The following is a 14,848-nucleotide window of genomic DNA, read 5'->3' on the forward strand; positions in this document are numbered from 1 at the left end:
ACCAGCCCTTCAGATAGCATAGCTGCCACCAAGCCCACTCCTGTTAAACAGTGCTTGGAGATGGGTCCTTCTGGCCTCCAGAAGTGGAAGATCTGAGGATCTAGGTGGAATGAATGGAATGAAGTGGAAGAAACACCACTGAGAACAGCAGAGGTATGACAGCAAAATACAACGCTAAGGAAGCAAGTATGCCATATTCAAAGGATTAAGTTCCCTGCCTTTTTCATTTTTACTCTGCCTTGAATGTTTGGTTTTATTTCAGACTTTAACTTTTTTTTTTTTTTTCTTTGCCATCCAGCCTTATAAACAGTTTCCAGGCTGATCTGCTCACGCGCCTTCCCCTGAAATCACATCTCCATACCCAGAGTGATCCTGGACCCGCAACCTGCCGCTGGACGCTCCGATATCGCCTGTCAGCATCTTAAAGATGGTCGTCTTCCCAGCTCCGTTCACACCAAGCAGGCCGAAGCACTGGGTTGTGGGAAAGAAAGGTAGAAATGTAACCAGGCTGTATTTATAATGCAGAAATATTGCACTGAGATGAGCGCTCAGTGCAGCTTGTCACTTCTTTCCTCTGGACCCTTGAGCAAGATGAATTGCAAGAGAGGCAGAGATACTCGGAGCGTACGAACGTGATAATGGAGGTTGTTTATGGTACAATATACCGCAGCTTTTATTAGGATCGTTTGTTTAATATGGTGAAGAATCAAGGACGTGTCTCTAATAGAGTCATTCCTTTTACTGCAAGGTGCATTTTTGCAGCGAGCTCATCTGACAGGCCAAATCCTGATCATCTCATTTGTGCAAAACATCCCATTGACAGGAACAGAGCTATTCATAGGGATGAGGTGAGTGAGGTTTGTCCTGTCATTGGTAAAACCTTAATGCGACACAAGATTTTCTTCAAATAATCTCACTAATGCACTACATTAATAAGATTAAGAACTGGCTCCCTGTAGTGCAGTTCAGTATCTCATGCTAAAATCCATGTTTTATTGCTGAGGTTGGAGATATGCAGTTGTGTGTCGCATAAGCAATAACCATTGTGCCGATAATTACTGTTATTTTGCTATCATTATCACAGACCAGCTGATCTGAAAACCCTCGTGTGCTGGGCCCTGTCCAGAGGCTCAGCATCCATCCAGAGCTCATCCCCACCTCGAGGTCCACGCAGGAACAGTGTCTGTGCACAGCCTGCAGTGATCAGTGAGGAATGGCACCCCAAGCCCCACCAGCACCGGGATGACTTTTGCCAGGAGTTAGAAGCCTCGATGCCTGTTGTGCTTTGGAGAAATCCTCTGCCAGAAAGAACAGTGGCCACACTGCCCATGTGAAGCTGCTGTCTTCCTGCCCAGCCCCACACTGTCCCATCCACAGTTCCTGTTTCTAGGGCCTTCAGCTTGGTGCTTGGTGTCCCAAATCTACCAGAAGCCTTTAGTTACTACTGGAACTCCAAGAATTAATATATAGGAAGTGCAAGGTGAAGGAAGGAAAAAAATATCAGAGCAAAGCAAATCATTCTGTTAGTACTGGGACAGTGGCGAGGACTGGGAGGGAAGATGATGATGGGATTTTGGATCTGTCCCAGTGTCCCTCCCTGTAGCCTTTCCCCCAGCTTACCTCTCCAGCAGGAATCCCCAGGCTGATGTTTTTCACAGCCACGATGCGTTTGTGGGGAAGGTGGTAGATCTTTGTGAGGTTCTGGAGCTGTACCACATCGAAGTCAGCTTTGCCGGACTCTACCCGGTTCCTCTCTGCCTGGACATCCCCATCCTCTTCGGTCACAGGCAGCAGAAGCAGTGCTTTGCCATGCACTCTGTCAAACAGGTACCTACAGGGAGGGAACAGGGGCCGTTACCCTCTGGAAATCACAGCTAGTAGAGGTCTTGTGTGTTTGGGATACTGAGGAGCCCTCCTGTGAGACCCCAGAGCATGCAAATACAAACAGGTATGCAGTTTCTACTCTATTTGCTCCCCTAAGGCATTAAAAAAAAAAAAAGTGTTCTCTTTCTGCCTCGTTTTTTCTCTCATTCAGGAAATACTCTGAGCTGGAGCAGGTCCTGGCCACGCTCATGGTGTGGGGAACAGGTTCTCACTCCTCACTGGAAAAAGATGGGGAGATTCAAACTGAGGAGGATCTCAGTGGACTCACCCTTCCCACCAACCAGCTGAACATCAGCCCACCAAAGCCAGAGCCCTGAAACGGGGGCAACAGGCTGAGCTGGCAAGGATTAGGAAGGGACTCCAGTAACCTAGACCTCTATTAGTTGATCGCTGTGTCAGGGAAAACTTCCTCTGTGTTTGCAGAACATCTCGGAAATTTATGGGCTGAATAATCAACAACGATGGCGCGAGAGCCCAGAATAGATCCACTGAGTGCTGGCTCTGTCCATTCTTACCACGAGGCTCCAGATGTTACTTACTGTAGTACGTTGTTCCAGACCTTCTGAATCAACCTGTCGTGAACTGTCAGACGAATGGCAAAAAACACGGTGCCCTGGATAAACATGGCAAACAGCTTGGATGTGGTCTTGTCCAGCTCAAAGGTTTTGTCAGGGTAGTCCACTCCGTAGGCTTTTAAGAAGCCCAGCAGAGCCTGATCCTGCGACAGTTCAATCAGGCCGTAGCCAAAGCAAAATTGTGGGAACAGAAGGAACACATGCCTTAAGTTTTCAGCAAGATCATGCAAGCCCTGGAGGAAAAAAAAATAATAAAAAGAAAAAAAAAAAAAAAAAGCAGAGTCACCGTCTTTATTCATAGAATAAATTCATAGGTTTCACTGTGTGACTGAAGTGTAACAATTACATTGGGATTTGCTTGTGTCTCAGAGCAGAGATAAATTGAGAGCAAAGAGCTCTGGAGACAGCTTGTTTCACAGACACAAGGTCAGAGAAGTCAAGAGGCTGTGATCACCCATAGTAAGCAGCATCCAGTTCCTGGAGCAGCCACCTCACCCGGTGCATGCAAGCAGCCAGAAACCCACCCGTGAGCCAGAGCCGAGTCCTGCAACGAAGCTGCACTGCCCAAAATTATTGTTGCTGCACCAACCCACTGCAGAGCATGGACTGTTCCCCAGTCTCACTCCTCTGGAGCGCTGTCCTATCAGGTTTTCTTGGAAAAACATCTCCATAAAACACAAGATTTGGCACTAATAGACATAAAAGGGCTTTTCCAGTTAATTCACGGCAAAAGAGCCAAGTGCACAGCCTAACTGTTACGCACTCTCGTATGCAGAGATTTGGTACATCTCTAGCAGAAGAAAGGATTAGTACACGCTGCAAAGTGGAGGGGCAGTAAATTAGCATGGGGAGAGGCTGACTCCCTGCCTCTGGAGCACAGAGAGATAAAACCAGATTGTATTTTTACATCCCTAAAATCCAAGGGGTTGCTTAGCAAGCACTATCCACCTAGAGAGCAAAATCCAATGCAGCTATCATTTTACAAAGCAATTGCCATTTATGTAAAAGAAAAAAAACAAACCAACATCTAGATATAAGGTGTACATTTTACGTTTTTATCCCACCGATTCCTAGGGATATCTCTATTTAAGAAAAGGCTTGACTTTAGGGAATCATCACTGTCTCAGAGTCATTTTTCATCCTTGCAGGGAGAAGATTGCGTTACAGATCTAGCTGACAGACAGCTGGTGCTGGGCTTAATGCAGCACACTTCACACTCAGGGCAATCAAATCTAGTCATCACTCTCTAGTTTGTACGGCAAGAACTTAGCAATGGTTGAAGTTCCTGTCAACCTCGTATCAAACATCCATGCCCACTTCCTGCCCTTCTCTGCACGGGCAGTTTTTGACCTCTCTTTTTATATTCTTCCCTCTGTCACCATCCTGTCCATCTTTGCTGGGGGAGCAGATTTACACAGACAAGCAGGATTCCTATTTGATTCATGTCCTGTCTACAGGGAAGCCCATGAAGTCCTGCGACTAACATCCTCTGCTTGGAATACCTTACATATCTCGAAACCAGCCAGGTTTAGGACATGATCAAACCCACCAAACTCAACAAGAAGTGTCCTGTCGTTCTGCTCAGGGCTTGCTGTCAGTGGGGCTCCTACCTGGTCTGTGGCCTTTTCCTGGGAGAGCAGAAACACAACCGAGTGTGTGATGATGGTGTTGATGCCAAAGAACAAGTTGACACAGACATAAACGATGAAGGCCATTCCTGTCTCTTTGAAGAACCCAGCCAGCAGGTACATCCATGAAAATGTTGCATATCTATAAATTGCCAACAGCACAAAGAATACTCCACTGATTAAAAGAGCAATTGAAAACCAACGAGTAAAGATCTCAAACAACATAACTGTCTTGGCACGTGACTAGCTTTCTGTATTACGGGATTGTAAGGGAGGAAAAATGGCTTTGTATCTGTTAGAATTTGGAGAAGAAGTTTGTGATAGAGGCTTTGAACATGTAGCCCTGATTGAAAGCAGACAGACTGGGCCTGGGGGATTTAAAGCCAGGTAGACCATTTTGCTAACTTTTCTTGAATTTTCCTGTGTTTCTTCTTCCCTTGTTGATTTTGAAATGTTTCCGTATCAAACTTTGCAATCGTTCAGTAAACATATGCTTGCAGCCCAGGCTATCACTGTGAACTTGCATATTTTGTACCCTCACACAGATTTTGCTTTGAATACAGCAGGAATGACAATAGCTTAGCTCACTGTTCCTGGAAGGAGTCACCACTTCTAAAGTGAACACTGAAGAAGAAAGCCCACGTATTCCTCTGTTGGATCCCAAATCACAGCAGCCTGCAATATCCAGTTCCTCACTCTCATATTTAAATAGCTTCTCACTTACCCGAAGAGTAGCAACAGAAGAAATACTGCCAGTAAGTTATTGTTGTAGCAGAAAGCTGGTATCTGGAAGGATGAAATAACTCCTACTGAGAGTCCAACAGGGACCATAAAAAGTACCTGTACAATGATATTAAAAAGATATTATTAGGATGGTAATTCTTATGCATTTTTCTAGAACGATATGAAAGCAGCAAAGTCAGAATTTGTTCCCACCATTGCAGCTTAGGTTTTCTAGGAGAAATCAAACACAACTGGGGGGTCTCAGTCCTCCTGAAACCCTAGGGAATCTTCCATATGAATCCTGCAAAGCCACTTTGAATAGGCTAAATGTAAAAAAATAAAAAAATAAAAAATAAAAAAATAACAAATACCCTTTGGGGTTTCTGTTAGCCTTGCACTTCGTTGCTTTCTATAAATCTGGTTTCCATAATGTTGTGTCAAGCTATGGCCTACCATGAATCTGCCTTGAGAGGATCCTCTCTTCCTCAGCTTTGGGATTTAAAAGAATTGACTGGTGGGGAGTGCTGGATTAGTTGCAGCCCACTGAATAACGATTGTGGCAAGGATTCTGGGGATTTTTCCACAGGCTAATTTACAAATATGCAGTGCTGGAGCAAGGGCTTGGACTGAGCAAATAGAAACACCATCTGCCCCATTCTCCAGCCCCTGTGCCATGACTCAGGGATGCTGTGCCAAGCCAGACTGAGGCCACAGTTCACATTCACCAGAGGATTCAAGCCTTAGCCCTCACTGCATCAAAGAGGGGCTGGCCACCCAGATACCCTTGCAGAATTCCTATTTTCAGGAGCTGATGTTATTGCTGGGATTTTAGGCTCTAGAAAAATGCACTGATGGAAACCCATGGGATATGTGGAGCTGGTCAAACATTACAGCACAGGTGGCAGTGCCAAAACTCCAGAGCAGAGACAGTCTGCACTTGCAGATTTCTAGCTATGTGAGGGTTTGACATCATGCACCGAAGGTAATTCATAAGACACAAAGCACTTTAGTCTACAGACACTGTGCATATTTATCCTCTTAGCAATGATTTCCAGCAGTGCTATTAACCCTCTTTACCATGAGGAGACTAAACTTCAGGCAGTACAAGAACATGCCTACACCACATAATGCAGCACAGGGCTGGGGAGCTCAACTATCTGTAAGAACAGAGTGGTAAATCTATACAGCGCAGTGCAGCACTAGAGAAAACCACTTGCTCACATCCTGGAAGGCATAGAGCTGCATTAGTAGCTCTTCTTAGCTTAAAAACCTTTATAACAGATAATCTTGAAGAGAGCATTCAACCCAGCAATGGATTTTTGCCCAACAGAGGACTGTCAGCTGTGAGATGTCTGCTAATGTCACACCCTGTGGTCCCAGGGTTTCCAAAATGGCTGTAGCCTCGAGCCCCAAATCCTTACCCGAGACGCATAAAGCCTGCGTGACAACTCATCTAGCCCTGCAAGCTAACCAAAAAGCAGCTTGCTGCTTGCATGCTAAAATTGAAATCAAGCTCTGGCCTGTTCTGTGCTGCTCTTGTATAAATGTGCTGAGTGTTTTGCATACACTCGAGAGAGAAGGAATGCCTTTGCTTAGCAAAATCCAGTGTTGCGGTTCACATTTAATCGTCTTCAATGCCTTTGAGAACAATTACTACATAACACACTTGGTAGTGATAATATTAATAAGTCCAGGCAACCAACTTTAAATAAAGAACATTTTTCCCCTCCTGCTGCTGAATGCTACTCTTGATGCATTTAAGAACGTGAATTATTTACCAGATCATAAACGAAGTTAGTCACCCAGTAGCTTGTCATCCCCATGCCTGAAATATGCTGCAGTTGCTTGGCTTTGGTTTGATGTTCTTTCACCACATATAGCACGAAGCTTGCGGTTGTGATAGAGTAGCCAACCAGAACTGACATTGAAACTATGATATCGAGTAAGCTGTTGAGCCTGGGGAGAAAGCAGAGGAAGATGTATATGGTGAGTCAAAGTGGAAGACATCCCTCATCACATTGTTAGAGCTCAGAAACAAAAAGGGCCTGATGGGGTGCCAGCGTCTTTTGCTGGTGTTTATTATTATGCCTAGCAAAAAAGGACTCACAACACTGAGTCGAGACAGCCACAGCATCAGTTGGAAAGGCCAAAAGGAAAATTATGTAATTAATATACCAATATTAATTACATGAATGCCAATATGCACAACAATGTGATACTGTAACCGTGACCTCCAGATTTAAATGGCATTCTGCAAAAATGCCCTAGCAGGAATCATCAGCTCTGTGGCATGCAGGATCCTACTCATGCATAAAGGTAATGAAGGCAAGGATGGGAGCAGTTTCCACATTTGGAGGGAGATATCTAGTAATTTTGGCTGCTTTATGGTTTTCAAGAAACTGGTTTGCTTCTTTTGAAGCTCAACAATTCAGGCATCGGCCAAATGAATTTTCTTACATTACTTGTTCTTGACTCTGTCCTCCAGGATATGGGTGAGCTGATAAGAAAATACCTAAAAAGAAACAAAAAGAAAATAAATTTAAAATGCAGCTAGCTTAAAGTTTCTTTCCCCAGCTCTTGAGATTGGCAGTAATACAGAAAACTAAGTAGAGAAGAAAAGCAGACCAAAAGTTGTTTTTGCTCTATCGTCTTGGTGTGACCTTGGGCAGGATTTTGAATCTCCCCATTTTTCCTATGACTTCATGTTGCTGCTCAGCAGCTGTGAAATTCAAACCCTAGGCCTCGTTTCTGCATCTGTCCAACGTTAAAGGCTGTATCACTCACTTCAGCAAGAGCACTCCAACACCTAAAATTAGGCATATGTTTGTGGGCCCATGTATTTTAGGTTAGATTCTTCAACACTGATGCATTTAAAATTGGTGAATATGTTTCATTTTAGAGCTGCTGCTTGATGATCTCACTGCATTTCATTTTTTATTTTATCATGAGAAACAAATCATTCCCTACTGCCTTTCTCCACAGCTATTACCTTCCTATAAAATATGTTTTTACCTATATGGGGATCTGTTGAGAAGCTAGCATTAACCCAAGTAAGCTACGGACACGTTTGTCCTCAGTTTGACCATGAGTTAATTCTGAACAAGTCTGTCTTATGCAGCTAAAAAAAAACAAAGACAAAACCAGAGCATTTTATTCAAAGGAACTAGTTAACATTGCTTCGTTCAGAGGCAATTTGTGCCCATAAAACCAGAGGTTTTTTTTAACAGGAGGAGTAACCTGGGGGACTCTGGTGGGCCAGTTCCAACCTCCAGTGAAAGTCAATGCCTTGGTCACACCGAAATGACAGCTCAGTCTCTATGGCTCCAGCACCCAAGAAAGGTTTTAGGCCAAGTTTGTGTCCAAAAATGAGGTTCTCTATCTGGACTTAGGCACCTGAATAAATGCCTCAGTTCTCAGTGGGTGTTGGTTGCTATTAAAGGCAAAGAGATTTGCTAGCACACAGCACCTCTGAAATGTAAGCTCCTTAGTGCACGACTTTGGGCAGCTGTAAAAGGAAGGACAATCTTGGGCTATTTTCCCGAAGAAGGAACACTCTGACTCAGGGGCCAGCAAGGAGGAAACTGTGGTTTTAGGTGACCAACTGCCATACTGAGCAAATAAATCTGCAAGGGAAGATTTCCCAGGAAATTCATTTCCAAGGGGAAAAAAACCTCAGCCTTGTCATGAGCAAGCAAAATGAAATTAAAATCTTGGGCTGCTGATAAAACCCCATAAACAGCCAGGAAATGTTTCCCTTCTCTAAAAGAGAGAGAGAGAAAGATACTGTCTGTCTAATCTGTTAATGCTCCACTATAAAGCCATTTTCCTTTGCTGAAGCTTAGGCTAGAAGTCAGAATTTCCATTTCAATGCTTTCTCTTTTTTGTTGGTTGGGATTGAGAGAAGAGAAAGCACAATATACATAAGTCAAAAGCTATTATGACTTGCTTAGTGACAGGGTAAAAAGCTCTTCATGTATTTTTTTAAAAAAAAATATACACTAAGTCAAACCTCTAAAGCAGGACTGGCACCTCTTTCAAACTGCTGAAACGACAACACACTTTTATCTGGCCATTTCAATGCTTCTTAAACTGTCATTTATTTGTCACAAAAACAAATAGATTTAGCTGCCAGGGACGTACCACATGGACCGTCTGTTCAATTGTATTTCAAACTGGATTTACACTACCCCGGGGGAGCTATCCTCGTCCATTCATTTTATTTTCCCCATTCTATGGATCAGATCATTAGTGGGAAGCGGAGAATTATCTGCCTGGTCATTTACTACTGAGCATTTCGTTCAGAAAAAAAAGACACACACACAGCAGGACAGACGGAATAAAAACTGCTGCTATTCTCTCCCACTGAAAATTGTTATTTTGCTGGTATCAAACTTTCCCTGTGCAAACTTTCTGACTGTCCGCATGAGCCTTTCGTCCCACTACCACATGCGCTGGGAATACAGAGATGGGGCGAGCATCACTGCTTAATAATTCAGCTGCTTTGGGAAGTGCCTGCTGCTGGAAGCACACGGCTCAGGTCTCCTCTCTCTGCACCCTGGCAGGGGCTGTGGCTTTGCCCCGTGCTTTTGCAGTGCATACTGAAGAGCTTGAACCTTCTGACCTCAAGGGCATGCTGCGATCTCAAAGGTACAGGCCTTTATTTTAGGACAGGGGTAGAGACAAGGTGCTGGTTTTGCTTGTTGTGAGGGGACTCGCAGTGCATCAGTATGTGCAGGTGGGAAGAGAGATGTGCTGGATGTGCTGCTTTGACTTGCAATCGGCACTCTGCTGTGCCTTGGATTCATGGCATGGCACTGCAGGCTTCAGAGCAGGTGCCTTCTCCCTTATAGTTAAATTCAGACACATCATCGAGGAGTAGTCTTATGAGCAAAGTGACACTGTCACCTATCTTGCTGTCACCTGGAACAGCCGGCATCAGAGATGAGGGGGGCTTGGCATGGCCACGACATGGCTGGAAGGGCACCGCTTGTCACAGAAAATCAGCTGGGGGGGCATTCTGCACACAATTGCTACTCTTGTCAGGTCCAATACACCTCTGTATAAGGCTTCTCAAAATGACATCCATAAAACCTTCCCCTCTTCTCCTTGCACCCCTCCACCCCAGGGACAGGTGTACACACACAAACATATCCATGCCCGTGCTGCACCCTGAACATAGGCTAACCAGCAAACACTAAAATAAGGTACCCAGGTTTGTCAGCAGCAATTTGGGTTCTGCATTGCATTACTGAGAAGAAACTATGAGAATTTATGAGCCCAAATGGGCTACTAATGCTCCTTGGGACCTGCGTGCTTCATGCGTGAGAGGAAAAATAGAGCTGAAAATGATGTTTCTCACTTAATCTCACTCTCTCTCGTTCACACTCAAAGACAAACATACACATACCCACACATCTCGAGCTGCTCTCAGCAGAAGGGTGAAATATTAAAATTAACTAATCAAAACCACCCGTGGGGATGACCTAAAGTAGCCTTTCTGTGCATAACTAACAGGCACCTAACAAAAGATAGCTATTTCAGTACCATAATGAGAAGCAATAAATCCAATAGCAACCGTTGCCAGTTTTTGGATGAAGAAGTATTTTATGTAGAAGCAGGGGTCTTCCCTGTCCAAGTCCCCTGAATCTTTGACAAAGGCACATAAAACATGCCTTATTCACGTTTTTCAATTCTGTTTTTAAAGGAATCTGCATCATTTGGAATTCAAAAAATGGCCTCAATGGAGTCAAGGTAAGTGCTGTCATTGATTTCAACACAGCCATGATATTCCCCGAGTTGGGAGAAATTATCTGTTCATGTGAAGGGCCACCTACCATAACTGGAAGACTCATTTTTTGGCAGATTAGCTCGAAGAATGAAGTTGTTCAAGCTGTTCAGATAGGCTGGAAGGCTGTGATAACCTTCGGGATTATACCACACCTGCACAGAATTGAGAAATTGAAACAAATTGGGAGAGAAACTGTTACTGATAACATTTTGGTTTCTTCTGCTTGCACAAATGAATCATTCCATCGCTGTTATCTGAATTCATAAGGCTCTACAAGTTAAAGTCCCATGATTAAACCACATCAAGCACCAAATGAGTATAAAAGCACATTTCGCTTAAAACGTGAGCAGTCCCATCAGCTTCATTTGCCTTCTGGGAGAGAAGAAAGAAGCACTAGCTGGCTACGTGACAAAGCATACGGATTTTCTTTTTTTGTAATAAGTTGCTCAGATCTTAAGAGCACCAGCAGTGGCGACTTCCAAAAGAAGGCTGGACCAGTCAAACATTAAGGAAAAGATTGCTTTAGGGCAGAAAATTGCCACCTTCTCTTTTAGCAACAGCCCTTCCCACCCTCATGGTAACTCTGTTTTTGCCTTTTGTTTAGAGGTGTAAGCTCCCTTTCATAACACAGAGGGCTTATGCTATTAAGGTTAGAGGCTTAAACACAGCCCACAGCATTCCCCTTTGCACATCCCCAAGTTCTACACACTCAGTGACTTTATTTTCCTTGCCCTAGCAGAGCAAGTACCGCTAGAGAAAGAGAGGGCTGGGAGTCTGCCCTGTCTCCAGCACTATCAAGGTTTCAGGTATTAAATCTGACACGTGACAAGCAAATATCGAGAGCTTTCAGATACAGGATCAGAGGGGTGAAAACACCTGGAAACTGATTATAAGAGCTCTGAGCACTAGTGAAACAATAAACCTCAAAATTCCCTTTTCTTGGGCCACCTCTGAAAACAGCACAGCTCTTGCAGGAGCACTCTGCTTACTGGTAGCTAGGTTTTCCAAGGAGATGAGGGGATCTTGTCAACTCTTGTGTTTCTTTTCTACCTTAGATTTCAGCCTTGCTATTTTATTTATTATTATTTTTTTAACACTGATGTGTTAGAACATTTTCACTGAGCAGAAACAGAGGAATGGGTAAATCAGAACATACAAGGCAGCCCTAGCTAAGGTATGTATGTTCTCTCGTGAGATAAAGGTGCCACTAACTGATCTTTTCACTTCTCTGTAATAAAATTATGACAGCAGAAAAATTGTTTCCTACTAGCGAGAGAAGTCAGACCAATAAAGAAGAATGGGGAGAGGAGAGGAAATAAACTGAAAGTCATCTCTGCCATGCCAAGCTGCAGATTTCAGAAGTTTTCACTTTATTTTCTGCAGTATCACTGAACTCAACATCACTCCTGCATCCCCCACTTCCCCTGCCACAACAAGCTAGCAGATGGGGTCAGTTACCTTAGTTAATGTTCTGCTGGGCGGCACTGGCTTGATGTCAAACTGGAGATCTCTTGTCAAAGGCATCCCAAAGCTCCAGCCGCCATACCTGGGGGAAAAACCCAGAAGGAAACGCACCGTTATCCTCACCCAGAAGCTTTAATACCACAGTTGATGTATAGTAACATGGGCTCTTTGGAAACATTCATGTGCTGCATGCTACCATCACCTTAATTAATTCTTGGTTGACTTGAAACAGAAGGGCTTATCCCAGTATGTGGTATGATGCCATGCCAACACAGCTACAGGAGCCCTTATTTGGGGGAAAAAAAAGGAAACAAACTCAGAGGCACTGTCACAAAATTGCCTGCATTTGAGAAGCATTTTGGAGCTGCTTCCTCACCACACTGGAACAAGATGACTGCTGCTCTCCCAGAAGCTGAGCAGCTCAGGTTAAATCAATGGACGGATGAACATATTCCTTGACAACCTTAATGGCAGGCTATTTTTGCCCCAAGACATGCTGTGCAGCTGTGATGCAGACTCCACATACTAATAGCTCCAACAGCCCCCTGGTGCAAGAAAACACTCAACTTCTAACTTCCTTGGAACAGATGCACTTGTTTAAGTGAAGCACACACCAAGACTCTTCAGAGAATTAAACCCGAAGGAAAATCTCTCCCTAGGGTTTGCTTCATGACAGGCTGTGTCAGATTTTCCTCTTTTTAAACATTTCTGAGCCAGACAACAGCTCATCTGCGGATGCAGCCATCAGCCCATCAAGTGATTGACATGTTATCCCTAGGTGCTCTCTGCTATGATTGAGCAGAGCACTTACACAAAACCCTTATCTTTAGCTCTGTAACTGCAGTGCATTTTACCTCCTTCTACCAGGTTCACAGAGACCATCAGCAGTGGGGTCCTGCTAAACCCTTACTTTACTGCCCCCACTTCTAGTACAGGGGTATGATACATGTGGTATGTGCTCCCATTGCAGTTATAGAATCTGAGAATCATAGAATTGATTAGGTTTGGGTTGGAAGGGACCTTAAAGATCATCTCATTCCAACACCCCTGCCACGGGCAGTTCAGAGAAGGACTGGAGGCATGTGCTGTACCGTTTTTGCAGGAACTCTTTGGTGGTTGCCAGAATGTAGGTCTCCACATTGTGCCCCGTAACATTATAGAGCATCCGTGTAGAGAAGGTCCTTCTGTGAGGGGGAGTGTAGTTCGTCTGCGGGCATGTCTGAGAGGAGTTAAGGGGAAAAAAAAAAACAAAAACATTAGTGGCTGCACTTTAACTAAAAACTTAGCATACCAGGACAAGGTTGAGAGCTGGCAAAGGTGACATTCTGGTCCTGGGACTGATTCCTACAGAAGCTGGTGATCTGCAAATCAGGGCGCCAAGACCCACAGCATACATCCCTGTGTGCTGCTCTCGATGCATTTAGTGAGGCGCTTCAAAAACAACCTTTGCTTGAGTCTACACTTCAGTTTTACTAACATCAATGAGACCTTGAAATGTGCTTCATGCTAGGTAGGAAGATTTTTCCCGAATTAAGGCTGATCCTATTTAGAAGAGCTTCAGAGTGACTGCGCTGACAATGGCAGAGGGCAAAACAGCTTCATGGAGCAGAAAACTCCACAGTGGCCTCAAACTCTCATCTCGCATTTCACAGTAGCTGTGCTCTACATTTTTACTTTACTGTCAGTCATTGGGAATATTTTCCAGAGCCTCAGAGAACCCTTGGATTAGTCCTGAATATATAATTTAACACACTGAGGGTCAAAATTGCATCGACTGTTTCGTAAGGTTGAAACGTCCTACGCCAGACAGCATGCTGGCTGCTTCTTTCAACTCATCCATAACAAAAACCCTGGCCTCCCCTATTGTGTATCTGTTCAAAACTTTACATCAGAATACACAAAATAGCTGCCTTCACGCTGGGGAACACCTGCCTGTGCCTGCTAGAAGTGAGAATCAGCTTTGAACATTATCCTGACTTACCAGAGGAACGATGCCAATACTTTTAACGATGTGAAATTAAGTGTGTGTCCAGAAAACTGCCTAAAATAGCTGCATTGTAAGGAATGGCGAGGAATGTTCTACTAAGTAGACGCTTTATCTTACAAGTAGTGTCAAGCTGCGCCTTGAATTTGGTTTCCTACTGGAAAAAGCTGAAGACAGGTGAACAGCACTGTGGGGAGGAGAGCTCACCTTCCAACTGGACACGTTCACTTTTAACTTTCTTGGGGCAGAATCTGTCTTTTCCCCCTGTGCATCTAAAGGCACTGAGCTCGGCAGGGTCCAGATCTGGTCCTGTATGTACCACCTCAATGCAAATGACTGATATTATTAATCACTGCTATTTGTAATGGGGAATAGTGTAAAAGCAGACAGATCTAGACTTTGCATAAAGTTAAATTCTGAAGAGCAAACAGCAATAATAGCTGTGCTTTCACATAATGACAGTGCTGTATAAAATGCAATTTTCCTCTTGAATACATGCTCACCTCTGCTAAATGGGACAATCATACAACACTCAAAAACACCACTAAGCCTTTCCCCACCAAGGGGAGCAAGTCAGATATATTAGCATGAAAATCTTCTGAGGTTGCCATTTCCTTTCCTGTCCCCAAAGTGGTGCAGACAGTCATTACCCAGGGTACAAAATGATGGAATCAGTACAGTTGGAAAGACCTCCAAGATCATCTGGTCCACCACCAATGTCATCAAATGACACTAAATGACACAATGACACTAAACCATGTCCCTAAGCACCAGGCCCAACCTCTCCTTGAACAACCCCAGG

General features: G+C 44.1%; 1 protein-coding gene across 1 annotated transcript in view; it reads right to left on the bottom strand.

Annotated features, from left to right (window-relative positions):
• The window catches only part of ABCA12 (ATP binding cassette subfamily A member 12), a gene marked incomplete at its 5' end in the record, with an annotated part of 82,052 nt that overhangs the window by 5,479 nt on the left and 61,725 nt on the right, over nt 1-14,848 (bottom strand). Inside the window, 10 exons of the mRNA XM_082763953.1 lie at nt 362-471; nt 1,621-1,831; nt 2,424-2,692; nt 4,070-4,229; nt 4,812-4,927; nt 6,589-6,766; nt 7,268-7,322; nt 10,645-10,750; nt 12,057-12,144; nt 13,154-13,281. Coding sequence (XP_082620079.1) covers nt 362-471; nt 1,621-1,831; nt 2,424-2,692; nt 4,070-4,229; nt 4,812-4,927; nt 6,589-6,766; nt 7,268-7,322; nt 10,645-10,750; nt 12,057-12,144; nt 13,154-13,281 — 1,421 coding nt within the window. The remainder of the gene's footprint in view (nt 1-361; nt 472-1,620; nt 1,832-2,423; nt 2,693-4,069; nt 4,230-4,811; nt 4,928-6,588; nt 6,767-7,267; nt 7,323-10,644; nt 10,751-12,056; nt 12,145-13,153; nt 13,282-14,848) is intronic.

This window comes from Aythya marila (genome assembly GCF_965140915.1).
Source record: "Aythya marila genome assembly, chromosome: 6".
Classification (NCBI taxonomy): domain Eukaryota; kingdom Metazoa; phylum Chordata; class Aves; order Anseriformes; family Anatidae; genus Aythya; species Aythya marila.